The following is a 16,467-nucleotide window of genomic DNA, read 5'->3' on the forward strand; positions in this document are numbered from 1 at the left end:
AGAGTCCATGAGCTAGTGACGTATGGGATATACATTCCTACCTGGAGGGGCAAAGTTTCCCAAACCTCAAAATGCCTATAAATACACCCCTCACCACACCCACAAATCAGTTTTACAAACTTTGCCTCCTATGGAGGTGGTGAAGTAAGTTTGTGCTAGCAGGTTGGAGCCCGGTTTTCCTCTCAGCGTGCAGTGAATGTCAGAGGGATGTGAGGAGAGTATTGCCTATTTGAATGCAGTGATCTCCTTCTACGGGGTCTATTTCATAGGTTCTCTGTTATCGGTCGTAGAGATTCATCTCTTACCTCCCTTTTCAGATCGACGATATACTCTTATATATACCATTTCCTCTACTGATTCTCGTTTCAGTACTGGTTTGGCTTTCTACTACATGTAGATGAGTGTCCTGGGGTAAGTAAGTCTTATTTTCTGTGACACTCTAAGCTATGGTTGGGCACTTTTTATATAAAGTTCTAAATATATGTATTCAAACATTTATTTGCCTTGACTCAGGATGTTCAACATTCCTTATTTCAGACAGTCAGTTTCATATTTGGGATAATGCATATGAACAGGGATAGGCAAGGTGTCCGTACATGGACACTGGTGTCCGTGACTGGCCCTTGTGGTGTCCGCCACGCATTGTGCAGCAGGGAGGGAGGAGTAGGATAGATGAATGCTGGTCCTGATGCCTCGACGCACGCGGCACAATGTTTTGCGGGGATGGGGCCACGCCTGCGTGACTCAGCTGAGTAGCGGAAAAGTGAGTAAGAGATTGGCAAGAAGCAAGTAGCCTGCAGTGCAGCCTGTGTCAACCACCCGTGTGTCGTGACCCATCCTGATTCTTTGATCTGTGTGGCAGCGTAGCGCTGGTGTCTGTGTGTAGAAGACTGCTGTCTACTCTGACAAACCTTACCTAACCAAGTAAGTAACCAACCATGATGATCATGCAATGAACATCAAGGTGGGTGGGTGGGTTTGGTCAGGAGTTGCAGATTCTCAATCCAATAAAAAATAAATAAAAAAAGGTAAGAATTTTTAAAACATTTTATACCAGTATACCAGAAGCAGTCTTTACATAAATGGTATTTTAAACTTGTTTGATTAGATTAATGTTTTGTACTTGAACTAGACCAGGGGCATCCAACAGCAAAATGCCAATCTCCTGACTTATAGAAAAAAAGAATGTATCGGCAGATAGGAACCATTCGGCCCATCTAGTCTGGCCAATTTTCTGAATCCTTTCATTAGTTCCTGGCCTTATCTTATATCTAGCATAGCCTTATGACTATCCCATACATGTTTAAACTCCTTCACTGGGGCCCATTTATCAAGCTTGAAGGTCCGTGTTTCTGGCGAGCCTTCAGACTTTCAAGAAACACCAGTTATGAAGCAGTGGTCTAAAGACACCCCCTGTTAGCGGCCAATTGACCGTGAATCTGTAGGGGGCGGCGTTGACCAGAAGTTCACAAGAGCTGCTGGAGCAATGCTGAATGCGGAGAACGTATTGCTCTCAGCATTCAGTGATGTCTGTCGGACATGATCCGCTGATCGGATCATGTCGAACAGGCATTTCATAAATAGGCCCCACTGTCTCTACCACTTCTGCTGGATGGCTATTCCACCATGCATCCACTATCTTCTCAGTAAAGAGAGTGTTTTTAATTTGAAATGTACCTTTGTGTCCTTCACTAAGGTCTGTACTTTGGAAAATGTCCGCCAAAGCCTTGGTCCGTGCCTATCCCTGCATATGAATAATTCATTTTTTTCTTACCTTAAAAATTTGACTTCCCTGTGGGCTGTTAGGCTTGCGGGGGCTGAAAATGCTTCATTTTATTGCGTCATTCTTGGCGCAGACTTTTTTGGCGCAAAAATTATTTTCTGTTTCCGGCGTCATACGTGTTGCCGGAAGTTGCGTCATTTTTGACATTCTTTTGCGCCAAAAGTGTCGGCGTTCCGGATGTGACGTCATTTTTGGCGCCAAAAGCATTTAGGCGCCAAATAATGTGGGCATCTTTTTTGGCGCGAAAAAATATGGGCGTCACTTTTGTCTCCACATTATTTAAGTCTCATTGATTTTTTGCTTCTGGTTGCTAGAAGCTTATTCACTGGCATTTTTTCCCCATTCCTGAAACTGTCATTTAAGGAATTTGATCAATTTTGCTTTATATGTTGTTTTTTCTATTACATATTGCAAGATGTCCCACGTTGAAGCTGAGTCAGAAGATACTTCTGGAATATCCCTGCCTGGGGCTGGAGCTACCAAAGCTAAGTGTATCTACTGTAAACTTATGGTATCTGTTCCTCCAGCTGTTGTTTGTACTGTTTTGTCATGACAAACTGTTTATGCAGATAATATTTCCTTTAAGTACTGTTACATTACCTGTTGCTGTTCTGTCAACATCTAATACTCAGAGTGTTCCTGATAACATAAGAGATTTTGTTTTTAAATCCATTAAGAAGGCTATGTCTGTTATTCCTCCTTCTAGTAAATGTAAAAAGTCTTTTAAAACTTCTCATTTTTCAGATGAATTTTTAAATGAACATCATCATTCTGATTCTGATAATGGTTCTTCTGGTTCAGAGGATTCTGTCTCAGAGGTTGATGCTGATAAATCTTCATATTTATTTAAAATTAAATTTATTCGTTCTTTACTTAAAGAAGTCCTAATTGCATTAGAAATTGAGGATTCTGGTCCTCTTGATACTAAATCTAAACGTTTAGATAAGGTTTTTAAATCTCCTGTAGTTATTCCAGAAGTTTTTCCTGTCCCTAGTGCTATTTCTGAAGTAATTTCCAGGGAATGGAATAATTTGGGTAATTCATTTACTCCTTCTAAACGTTTTAAGCAATTATATCCTGTGCCATCTGACAGATTAGAGTTTTGGGACAAAATCCCTAAAGTTGATGGGGCTGTCTCTACTCTTGTTAAGCGTACTATTCCTACGGCAGATGGTACTTCCTTAAGGATCCTTTAGATAGGAAAATTGAATCCTTTCTAAGAAAAGCTTACTTGTGTTCAGGTAATCTTCTTAGACCTGCTATATCTTTAGCGGATGTTGCTGCAGCTTCATCTTTTGGTTAGAAGCTTTAGCGCAACAAGTATCAGATCATAATTCTCATAGCATTTTTATTCTTCAACATGCTAATAATTTTATTTGTAATGCCATCTTTGATATCATTAGAGTTTATGTCAGGTATATGTCTCTAGCTATTTTAGCTAGAAGAGCTTTATGGCTTAAGACTTGGAATGCTGTTATGTCTTCTAAGTCTACTCTGCTTTCCCTTTCTTTCCAGGGTAATGATCGTTTTCGTTCCTTTTGTCACAACAAGGAACAAAAACCTGATCCTTCATCCTCAGGAGCGGTATCAGTTTGGAAACCATCTCCAGTCTGGAATAAATCCAAGCCTTTTAGAAAATCAAAGCCAGCTCCTAAGTCCACATGAAGGTGCGGCCCTCATTCCAGCTCAGCTGGGCAGATTACGTTTTTTCTAAGAAATTTGGATCAATTCCGTTCACAATCTTTGTTTCAGAACATTGTTTCAGAAGGGTACAGAATTGGCTTCAAGATAAGGCCTCCTGCAAAGAGATTTTTTCTTTCCCGTGTCCCAGTAAACCCAGCGAAGGCTCAAGCATTTCTGAAATGTGTTTCAGATCTAGAGTTGACTGGAGTAATTTTGCCAGTTCCAGTTCTGGAACAGGGACTGGGGTTTTATTCAAATCTCTTCATTGTACCATAGAAGGAAAATTCCTTCAGACCAGTTCTGGATCTAAAAATATTGAATCGTTATGTAAGGATACCAACATTCAAAATGGTAACTGTAAGGACTATCCTGCCTTTTGTTCAACAAGGGCATTATATGTCTACTATAGATTTACAGGATGCATATCTGCATATTCCGATTCATCCAGATCACTATCAGTTTCTGAGATTCTCTTTCCTAGACAAGCATTACCAGTTTGTGGCTCTGCCGTTTAGCCTAGCTACAGCTCCAAGAATTTTTTACGAAGGTTCTCGGTGCCCTTCTGTCTGTAATCAGAGAACAGGGTATTGTGGTATTCCTTATTTGGACGATATCTTGGTACTTGCTCAGTCTTCATATTTAGCAGAATCTCATTCGAATCGACTTGTGTTGTTTCTTCAACATCATGGTTGGAGGATCAATTTACCAAAAAGTTCATTGATTCCTCAGACTTAGGTAACCTTTTTAGGTTTTCAGATAGATTCAGTATCCATGACTCTATCTTTGATAGACATGAGACATCTAAAGTTGATATCAGCTTGTCGAAACCTTCAGTCACAATCTTTCCCTTTGGTAGCCTTATGCATGGAAATTCTAGGTCTTATGACTGCGGCATCGGACGCGATCCCCTTTGCTCGTTTTCACATGCGGCCTCTTCAGCTCTGTATGCTGAACCAGTGGTGCAGGGATTACACAAAGATATCTCAATTAATATCTTTAAAACCGATTGTACGACACTCTCTGACGTGGTGGACAGATCACCATCGTTTAGTTCAGGGGGCTTCTTTTGTTCTTCCGACCTGGACTGTAGTTTCAACAGATGCAAGTCTTACAGGTTGGGGAGCTGTGTGGGGGTCTCTGACAGCACAAGGGGTTTGGGAATCTCAGGAGGTGAGATTACCGATCAATATTTTGGAACTCCGTGCAATTTTCAGAGCTCTTCAGTCTTGGCCTCTTCTAAAGAGAGAATCGTTCATTTGTTTTCAGACAGACAATGTCCCAACTGTGGCATACATCAATCATCAAGGAGGGACTCACAGTCCTCTGGCTATGAAAGAAGTATCTCGAATTGTGGTATGGGTGGAATCCAGCTCCTGTCTAGTTTCTGCGGTTCATATCCCAGGTATAGACAATTTTGAAGCGGATTATCTCAGTCGCCACACGTTTCATCCGGGCGAATGGTCTCTTCTCCCAGAGGTATTTCTTCAGATTGTTCAAATATGGGGTCTTCCAGAAATAGATCTGTTGGCTTCTCATCTAAACAAGAAACTTCCCAGGTATCTGTCCAGATCCAGGGATCCTGAAGCGGAAGCAGTGGATGCGTTTTCACTTCCTTGGAAGTATCATCCTGCCTATATCTTTCCGCCTCTAGTTCTTCTTCCAAGAGTAATCTCCAAGATTCTGAAGGAATGCTCATTTGTTCTGCTGGTGGCTCCAGCATGGCCTCTCGGGTTTTTGGTATGCGGATCCTGTCCGGATGGCCTCTTGCCAACCGTGGACTCTTCCGTTAAGACCAGACCTTCTGTCTCAAGGTCCTTTTTTCCATCAGGATCTCAAATCCTTTAATTTAAAGGTATGGAGATTGAACGCTTGATTCTCAGTCAAAGAGGTTTCTCTGACTCTGTGATTAATACTATGTTACAGGCTCGTAAATCTGTATCTAGGGAGATATATTATAGAGTCTGGAAGACTTGTATTTCTTGGTGTCTTTCTCATCATTTTTCCTGGCATTCTTTTAGAATTCCGAGAATTTTACAGTTTCTTCAGGATGGTTTGGATAAAGGTTTGTCTGCAAGTTCCTTGAAAGGACAAATCTCTCCTCTTTCTGTTCTTTTTCACAGAAAGATTGCTAATCTTCCTGATATTCATTGTTTTGTACAAGCTTTGGTTCGTATAAAACCTGTCATTAGTCAATTTCTCCTCCTTGGAGTTTGAATTTGGTTCTGGGGGCTCTTCAAGCTCCTCCGTTTGAACCTATGCATTCATTGGACATCAAATTACTTTCTTGGAAAATTTTGTTCCTTGTTGCCATCTCTTCTGCCAGACGAGTTTCTGAATTATTTGCTCTTTCTTGTGAGTCTCCTTTCTGATTTTTCATCAGGATAAGGCGGTGTTGCAAACTTCTTTTAAATTTTTACCTAAGGTTGTGAATTCTAACAACATTAGTAGAGAAATTGTGGTTCCTTCATTGTGTCCTAATCCTAAGAATTCTAAGGAGAGATCATTGCATTCTTTGGATGTAGTTAGAGCTTTGAAATATTATGTTGAAGCTACTAAGAATTTCCGAAAGACTTCTAGTCTATTTGTTATCTTTTCTGGTTCTAGGAAAGGTCAGAAGGTCTCTGCCATTTCTTTGGCATCTTGGTTGAAATCTTTAATTCATCATGCTTATGTCGAGTCGGGTAAAACTCCGCCTCAAAGGATTACAGCTCATTCTACTAGATCAGTTTCTACTTCCTGGGTGTTTAGGAATGATGCTTCGGTTGATCAGATTTGCAAAGCAGCAACTTGGTCTTCTTTGCATACTTTTACTAAATTCTACCATTTTGATGTGTTTTCTTCTTCTGAAGCAGTTTTTGGTAGAAAAGTACTTCAGGCAGCTGTTTCAGTTTGAATCTTCTGCTTATAATTTCAGTTTTTTTCATTTAATCTTTATTTTGGGTGTGGATTATTTTTCAGCGGAATTGGCTGTCTTTATTTTATCCCTCCCTCTCTAGTGACTCTTGCGTGGAAAGATCCACATCTTGGGTAGTCATTATCCCATACGTCACTAGCTCATGGACTCTTGCTAATTACATGAAAGAAAACATAATTTATGTAAGAACTTACCTGATAAATTCATTTCTTTCATATTAGCAAGAGTCCATGAGGCCCACCCTTTTTTTTGGTGGTTATGATTTTTTTGTATAAAGCACAATTATTCCAATTCCTTATTTTTTATGCTTTCGCACTTTTTTCTTATCACCCCACTTCTTGGCTATTCGTTAAACTGATTTGTGGGTGTGGTGAGGGGTGTATTTATAGGCATTTTGAGGTTTGGGAAACTTTGCCCCTCCTGGTAGGAATGTATATCCCATACGTCACTAGCTCATGGACTCTTGCTAATATGAAAGAAATGAATTTATCAGGTAAGTTCTTACATAAATTATGTTTTTAAACAATTTTCCAATTTACTTTTATCACCAATTTTGCTTTGTGCTCTTGGTATTCTTAGTTGAAAGCTTAACCTAGGAGGTTCATATGCTAATTTCTTAGATCTTGAAGGTCACCTCTTTTCAGAATGCATTTTAAAAGTTTTTCACCAGTAGAGGGTGTTAGTTCACGTATTTTATATAGATAACACTGTGCTTGTGCACGTGAAGTTATCTGGGAGCAGGCACTGATTGGCTAAACTGCAAGTCTGTCAAAAGAACTGAAATAAAGGGGCAGTTTGCAGAGGCTTAGATACAAGATAATCACAGAGGTTAAAAGTATATTATTATAACTGTGTTGGTTATTCAAAACTGGGGAATGGGTAATAAAGGGATTATCTATCTTTTAAAACAATAAAAATTCTGGTGTAGACTGTCCCTTTAAAGGACCAGTAGGAGTTGGTGACTCAAAAAGTATAAATATAAAAAGGCATTTTGTTAATGGAAGTAAATTGGAATGTTGTTTAAAATTGCATCCTGTATTTGAATCATGAAGTTTAATTTTGACTTGAGTGTCCCTTTAAAACATATTCCCCTATGTGAAGAACATTGGAATGTAAAATATTTACAGTACATACACAGTTAAACACTTTATTAAATATGAATGTTGGATAAATATGATTATTCATGTTTTCAGCTACATGACTGCTAAGGGCTCTAATGCACTTATATACATGTCTATATATACTGTGTATATATATATATATATATATATATATGTATTCATGTGTTTATATGTGTATATATGTCTGTAAATACATATACAAAATATAAATACATACAGTATGTACACACATATAAACATATTTAGACATGTATATGTATGTATCTCTGTTAAAGCCCTTTGCAGGCCTTTTATTTAAACACCTAAGACCTCATATCTTTGAGTCCTTATAACTTTTTAATGCAATTTTTGTATTGTTATTTTTATCAGCCAGTGTTATTATGAGTGAAACTGCACTGTTAAATGTACTTTTGATGTGTTTTGTGCAACTTTTTTGTCTCATGTAACAGTTAACCAGATCTTTAAAGTTGCGCTAACCCGACACGTGATAAATTAAATTGAGTTCAATACGCATGCTATATCTGTTATCCTCAAAGAGCCAAGAAATGTGCCATGGTGCTTGCGCACTACAGTTATTATTATTCTTATTATTATCGGTTATTTGTAGAGCGCCAACAGATTCCGCAGTTAGCGTGCCACTCGTAATCTAGTCCTTAATCAGGTTGGTTCTGGTCAGTAGAGGCCAATTTTCCCAACTATACATTACTAACATAATAAAATAGAAAGAAAAAAAAAACTACAGTAGCAACATCACTTCCAAATTCAATATCATCTTCAGATTAACACAAATTTGGTTTAAAATTTGCTATAAAAAGTTATGTTGATCTAGTACTGAAAACAATATTGGTGTGTGCTCCCCAAATTAAGTTTTGGGCACTTTTTCCTCCTGGCTTGTGTGTTCAACATATACAAATGCCCATTATAAAACTTATATCTCCAAACCTACTGGTCAGTTTTCACTGCAACTTTAACTACAAACCCTCATATGACAATATTGAAAAAAGTCATATTTTAATAGATTACATTTTCAGGGTTTGTAGTAAATCCAATCCTAAACAAAGTATTAAATTGCATTTAATGTATTCATAAGGACATAATACTCAAAAATGTTCTATCACTTATATTAAAGAGCAACTGTTAAACATGAAAATCTAAAGTAAAAATAACAGGATGTGTGTGATTGTGAACAAATGAATCCTGGGGACTTTAATGCTCAATGTCTGATAGGGTCAATTCCAGGAAAAAAAAAATGTGAATTATTTAGCACAGGAATCTATTTTAAGAAACCAAAACACAAATCAGTGAAATACATTTTGAAAAAATCTCTACTTTTCAAGTATCATATACTTTAAAGCAACTACAAAACCAGGTAGAAAATGAGACTCTTAAAAATGCAGATGAAACGAACTACTGTATTAGCAAAATAGAATGAAAGACTATTGTTTAAAATAACTGTACATTATTTTTAAATACTTGAGCATTTGTAAAATGCCTAATTAATCCTTGTGTTATTGTACTTTTTATAAAGAATATACTTTTTTCAGTTTGTATTAATTAAATACAAGTACTTGTACTACATACAGAAGCAATGTACCCCTTTTCATGCGTTCAGTTTAAATATCATTTTACTAACATGACAAACCAGAATACAAGGTACATAATGCATTGCTTTTATAGTGTTATCATTATATGTGTGCAATTATTTTATATTGACAAATGTATGATATTTATGCCATTATGTAGGTAGTGAAGTCCTTAAAACAGGTACATTTCACAGATCAGGCTGGAAAACAATTTTACTTTGACCAAAATGGAGATCCAGTGGCAAAGTATGATGTGTTGAACTGGTACAAAGGAGCAGATGGTCTTCTTGTTTACAGAAAGATTGGCAGCTATGATGGTGGCGCACCCAAAGGACATCGGCTAGTTATCAGCGAACAGGATATGATATGGAATGAGGACCAGTTGAAGGTTAGTAACATAGAGTAACGCAAATCCTCTACCCTAAGAATAGAAATGAAAAAGTCAAACAAATCGCTCAGTGCTTATACTATCATATGATGTTAATGTACTAATAAATAGAGATTTTTTTCATGCTTTAGTGAGTTCACTCAGCAGACTAACTTATGAATATGAGAAACAAGCGTTTATAGGGAGACCTTTCCATGTGTTGTTGATCTTCGTTATGATTAGATTTTCACATATATTTACATAAATAAACTATTATGATTTATTAGATTATGAGTGGCTTGCAAGCAAAAAGGGGTTTATCGCAGGTCTTTTCGTGTGTCAGGATTTCTGCTCGTTTTACATATTTAAAGTAAACAAAATCACTTGACCGCAAATTGAAGTTAACACTTGTCAGATTAGCGTGATCTCAGAGCTCTGGTTAACTGTTTCACAAAACAAACCGCTAGATCACAAGTTCTGCATTAGCCTTAAAAAGCAGCGTTGAGAGGTCCCAACGCTGTTTTTTAACGCCCGCTGGTATTACGAGTCCTGCAGGTACAGGTGTACCGCTCACTTTTCTTCCGCGACTCAAGGCTACCGCAAATCCCCTTACGTCAATTACGTATCCTATCTTTTTAATGGGATTTGCCGAACGCTGATATTACGAGTCTTGGAGAAGTGAGCGGTACACCCTCTCCTGTCAAGACTCATACCGCATTTAAAAGTCAGTAGTTAAGAGTTTTATGGGCTAACGCCGGAACATAAAACTCTTAACTAAAGTGCTAAAAAGTACACTAACACCCAAAAACTACCTATTAACCCCTAAACTGAGCCCCCCCCCCTACATTGCAAACACTAAAATATTTTTTTTTAACACCTAATCTGCCGACTGGACATTGCTGCCACTTTAATAAATGTATTAACCCCTAAACCGCCACACTCCCGCCTCACAAACACTAGTTAAATTTTATTAACCCCTAATCTGTCATAGGAAGGAAACAATGGCACTATTTAGAAATAATGATAAACGTTCCCCATTTGAAACAATGTATATATGTGTATTTATTTATAATATTTCTGATTTTATTAACAGTAATGTATTAGGGATTGGTGCTTGTACTGGTTTACAATCTATATAGAAAATCAGCAAAGAACTGATGACAGGGTACAAATATAGCACTCATGAATATTATAGAACAATAGTTTAAAGAATATAGAATAAAATATAACTTTTACTAGATGATATTAAAAACAGGGGTTAAACACACATTTTAAAATCATGTATTAGTCTACTACCATGGAGCCAGGGAAAGTTTATACTGGCTCATTGGAGACAAAAATCCCTGTTAGGATATTAATTAAGTCTCATGTTTAAACAACCAACTACAAGTACACAATTAAATACTCATAAATTCGCCTTATGTGATAACTGAGTATCCCGGACTGCTATATTACGTGATGAAATAGTATTTGTTGATGGTACTGAAACACAATATATGAAGTGGTTAACTTAGATTCATAGAGGTGCAAAAAATGGATGTTGGTAAGGCTGGAATTTCTGCCCTAACAGACTGTCTGTTAGTATATGGCGTTATATCATTAGTAAAGAAGTCAGGCAAGAGTGTGTGTTGTGCCTTCCCCTCTCTTCCCTTCCTGTTGTTTTTAAATGCTTAGTCTACTACCTAACAGATAATGACTACCTAACATTTAAGAAAAATTGACCGCTTTGGTGGCCTTAATTTACTCTGATAACGCTGCTTAATGCAAAAGCCTAACAATTGATAGAATCTAGCATTATTGTGATACTAATATTTGATAACCAAAGCTCAAATAACCGGTTATATTTATTAGTCTGTTATAACGGTATTAACAAGGTATAGCAGTCAGGCTTTTCCAGACTCTGATACAGGTGCCTAACAACTCAAAGCTCCATTATATTTATTAGCCTGTTATAACGGTATTAACAAGATATAACAGGCTTTTCCTGACTCCGATACAGGTGCCTAACAACTCAAAGCTCCGATACCAGTCACACCCATTAACTGCTTAGACACCCGGTTACACTTATTAGCCATTCACAAAGGTAATAACAAGGTACAGCAGTTAGGCTTTTCCTGACTTAATACTGGGTGCAATGGTAATAACAAGGTATAGCAGTCAGACGTTCCCTGACAAAGATACTGGTTCCATTTGACCACTAAAGTCTGATTTGTCTGATAACGCCGCTTAATGCAAAAGCCTAACAAGTGATAGAATCTAGCATTACTGTGATACTAATATTCGATAACCAAAGCTTAGTTAACCGGTTATATTTATTAGCCTGTTATAATGGTATTAACAAGGTATAGCAGTCAGGCTTTTCCTGACTCTGATACAGGTGCCTAACAACTCAAAGCTCCGTTATATTTATTAACCTGTTGCAATGGTATTAACAAGCTATAGCAGTCAGGCTTTTCCTGACTCCGATACAGGTGCCTAACAACTCAAAGCTCCGATACCAGTCACACCCATTAACTGCTTAGACACCCGGTTACACTTATTAGCCATTCACAAAGGTAATAACCAGGTACAGCAGTTAGGCTTATCCTGACTTAATACTGGGTACAATGGTAATAACAAGGTATAACAGTCAGACGTTCCCTGACAAAGATACTGGTTCCATTTGACCACTAATCTAACGTAATTTGGAACTTAGTCACGTTTCATGGTATCAATAAGGTATAGCAGTCAGGCTTTTCCTTACCCAAGAACTGTTATTATCTAGCATTTAGCTCAAACCCAGTCGCTATTTATGGTAATAACCAAACATAGAAGTCAGGTTTCTCCTGACTTTAGGTACTGAAGCAACCTAGGTTTTAGTCACTAGGTGTCACTCATAAGAATTTCCAGACCTAGGTTTTCTCAGAATATTTATAGATAATTCAAACACACAATGAATTTACAAACACACAAATCCAATCATGGTAATAATGAGGTATAGATGTTGGGATTTCCTGGCCACAGCTGCCCAGACAAATATAAATATCTCACTATCTACCATATGAAATATAGATGTTGGATATTTGTGTAACATAACGGAGACCATATAGCAATATTTGGTCCAAGTGATTTTGTGGGATAGTAGGACTGTTTATCTAATTATAAATTCAGGTACAGATATTGACATATTGGTCACATCTTTAGTAAAGATTATAGGGTTCAAGAGAGGGATATCACTGCTACTAGTGGGTACAAATTTATGGATGAAGATTGAAGACGCCGCCTGGATGATGATTTCAATCGGATGGAAGACTTCTTCAGCGCCCCTTTGATGAAGACTTCGGCCGCTGCGGATCTTCTCTTCTGTTCCATCGGTGGTCGGCTGGCTGAAGACGGCTAAAGGTAGGATGATCTTCAGGGGGGTAGTGTTAGGTTTATTTAAGGGGGGTTTGGGTTAGATTAGGGGTATGTGGGTGGTGGGTTTTAATGTTGGGGGGGTTGTATTTTTTTTTTACAGGCAAAAGAGCTGAATTCTTTTGGGGCATGCCCCGCAAAAGGCCCTTTTAAGGGCTGGTAAGGTAATAGAGCTGTTAACTTTTTAATGTAGAATAGGGTAGGGCATTTTTTTTATTTTGGGGGGCTTTGTTATTTTATTAGGGGGCTTAGATTTGGTGTAAGTAGCTTAAAATTGTTGTAATATTTTTTAAATGTTTGTAACTTATTTTTTTTAATTTTTTTTCGGGGTACATGTTAGGGTGTTAGGTGTAGACATCTCCCATAGGAATCAAAGGGATATCTGGCAGCAGCTAACATGAACTTTCGCTATGGTCAGACTCCCATTGATTCCTATGGGATCCGCCGCCTCCAGGGTGGCGGATTGAAAACCAGGTACGCTGGGCCTGAAAAGTGCCGAGCGTACCTGCTAGTTTTTTGATAACTAGCAAAAGTAGTCAGATTGTGCCTAACTTGTGTTTGGAACATCTGGAGTGACGTAAGTATCGATCTGTGTCGGACTGAGTCCGGCGGATCGAAGCTTACGTCACTAAATTCTACTTTTGCCGGTGTGTAGGGCTTGATAACTTAGGCGAATCAGCCTCGCCACAAAAAATGGTACTATGCATGCAAGCTACTGTGACAACAGATATGAGTGGCACTGTGCACTGGCAGAAGTTGGCAGAATAGACACTGTAGGCCTGACACACACGCTTGCAGACAACTAACTGTTATTCAAGCTATTAATTACAGTCAAAATTGTATATTATTTTTTTAAATGTACACTACTGTTACACCAGATATGAGTTGCACTGGTGTGACACTGTGCCCTGGCAGGCACTGAAACGCACACGTGTGAAGGAAACTGACTGCTATTATTTCACAGTCAAAAAAGTGTTGTTTTTTTTAAATGTACACTACTGTTACACCAGATATGAGTTGCACTGGTGTGACACTGTGCCCTGGCAGGCACTGAAACGCACACGTGTGAAGGAAACTGACTGCTATTATTTCACAGTCAAAAAAGTTTTTTTTTTTTAAATGTACACTACTGTTACACCAGATATGAGTTGTACTGGTGTGACACTGTGCCCTGGCAGGCACTGAAATGCACACGTGTGAAGGAAACTGACTGCTATTATTTCACAGTCAAAAAAGTGTTGTTTTTTTTAAATGTACACTACTCTTACACCAGATATGAGTTGCACTGGTGTGACACTGTGCCCTGGCAGGCACTGAAACGCACACGTGTGAAGGAAACTGACTGCTATTATTTCACAGTCAAAAAAGTGTTTTTTTTTTTTAAATCTACACTACTGTTACACCAGATATGAGTTGCACTGGTGTGACACTGTGCCCTGGCAGGCACTGAAACGCACACGTGTGAAGGAAACTGACTGCTATTATTTCACAGTCAAAATTTTTTTTTTTTTTTAAATGTACACTACTGTTACACCAGATATGATAAGAGAAAAAAGGGCCCAATGGCACTATTGAGATGTTATAGGGAATATAATTAGTAGTAATAGTTATTTAAATAATAACTTGGAGGAAATTAACGTACATGTGTTCCTCCTAATGTTACGTGATGCAAACGTTGGTGCTATGTACCGGTTAATGAGAGAACAAAAGAAGATCAAAGTCTTCAGAAAATGTACACATTTATAGCACTCAAATTCCCTGAATGTAGAATACGACTGAGTTACAATTGGCAGGTGTACAGGAAAATTTAAAATATAACTTTTATTGGAACTTTAAAAAAATGTAGAACAATACACTTTAAAAACACAAGAATATTGTTAGCTCAAAAGAGGAGAGAGTGGTAATAGGGGTTTGAATCACCGACTTAGCAGCGATTAATCCTTGCAATTTACAATTTATCAGGAAGTTGTAATAATGTAAACTCAGAGTACATCTATGGTTCCTCAATCAGACGGTTGATCCTTGTTTATGTATCACAAGGGTCAAGTACAATAATTAGTTCAGGCACTATTGTTGATTACATGGTGGTTTAACATGAGAGACCATGCATGTGTAGTTAGTAAGATACAACACTTATGTTAATGTATATGACTATGGCATATTTGTGATATACCATGTACTTGGTTTGACATTTGGTAATTTTGGATAGTCTAAATATCATACATCATGCATGAATATTTCCTCTGACGTTCCTATTTGATTATTTCGTGACAGTAATAATTTTTACAACTTGCAATTGTTGCGGTATAAACCCAGGGTGGTAATTATTCAGAACAAATATATCTCTATCAGGATTAATGTACCAACTAAATGACCAGGACTACTGTTTATATTGATAGTGATCAATGTGAAGTATCCCTGTATTAATAGATATTTAATTCCTGAAATTAGCCCAGGACATTGAACAGGTGGTAAATTAAATCATAGTATATTACATTGCGTTCTGAATCACTAATATTGGGTTAAATTAGTGTCTAAGGGTTAAATTGTCCTGTTAATATATATCCCCCATATATTGTACCAATATTGCTGTCTATTGTATTGTCTGCAAATATTGCTTGTCACGATTTGCTAAGCTGTTATGATAACTGTCAGAGACAGATCAGGTTTACTATATACCTGGTCCCTGGTCTGTTAACAACACATGTGAAGGAAACTGACTGCTATTATTTCACAGTCAAAAAAGTTTTTTTTTTTTTAAATGTACACTACTGTTACACCAGATATGAGTTGCACTGGTGTGACACTGTGCCCTGGCAGGCACTGAAACGCACACGTGTGAAGGAAACTGACTGCTATTATTTCACAGTCAAAAAAGTGTTGTTTTTTTAAATGTACACTACTGTTACAACAGATATGAGCAGGGGCGTATTACTGCCTAGGCAAACAAGGCACGGGCCTAGGGCGGCAGTTTAGAGGAGGCGGCAATTTTTGAAACCTCTGTGCTGGCTTATAATTTTAATACCGGAGCGTGTGTCTTATTCGGGCACATAATCTGGTGTGCATAGAACTACGTTTTTATTTACACACCCCTCAAGCTGCTGCTATACTGATCTCCATTACTGGGCTTCTTCCGGCTTTATTCTATGACACAATGAACCTGGAAGAAGCCCAGTATAGCGCGGGAGAAACATGCGTGCATAGTTTCCACATTGCGAGAGGGGATATAGGACCAGTGAACACACTCCAGTCCAGACAGACAGTTTTTGACCGAGGGGAATTTGTTGCGCCTGCTAGCATTTTGAATGCAATGTTAATTGAATCCAACAAGTGGAGTATCACGGCAGATGGCTGTCATAACGGTAAGAAGATTAAAAGCAGTGTCAGTAACACAGAGGGTTGGGATAAGTAACGTTATAAGACTGATGTATGTACTGTAACTGTAACCAAACTGTTTTATTTAGAGGAGGATACATACATTTTTTCAGCAATCCAGTTTTGCAGCAAGTGAACATTTTAGTATTTAAGATGGTATACAGCTAGCTGGCCAGGGGCAGTATATTAAGCATGCAAACAGAGCTTATTAAAAAGGCAGGGGAAATAAGGTGCAGTAAATTTGAAAA

The 16,467-nt window shown here is 37.9% G+C and overlaps 1 protein-coding gene across 1 annotated transcript in view; it reads left to right on the forward strand.

Moving 5' to 3' along the window:
- Positions 1-16,467, forward strand: part of LOC128657434 (extracellular calcium-sensing receptor-like) — a 106,275-nt gene that overhangs the window by 39,706 nt on the left and 50,102 nt on the right. The window contains exon 4 of the mRNA XM_053711786.1: positions 9,245-9,472. Coding sequence (XP_053567761.1) covers positions 9,245-9,472 — 228 coding nt within the window. The remainder of the gene's footprint in view (positions 1-9,244; positions 9,473-16,467) is intronic.

The sequence above is a fragment of the Bombina bombina genome, chromosome 4 (genome assembly GCF_027579735.1).
Source record: "Bombina bombina isolate aBomBom1 chromosome 4, aBomBom1.pri, whole genome shotgun sequence".
Lineage (NCBI taxonomy): Eukaryota > Metazoa > Chordata > Amphibia > Anura > Bombinatoridae > Bombina > Bombina bombina.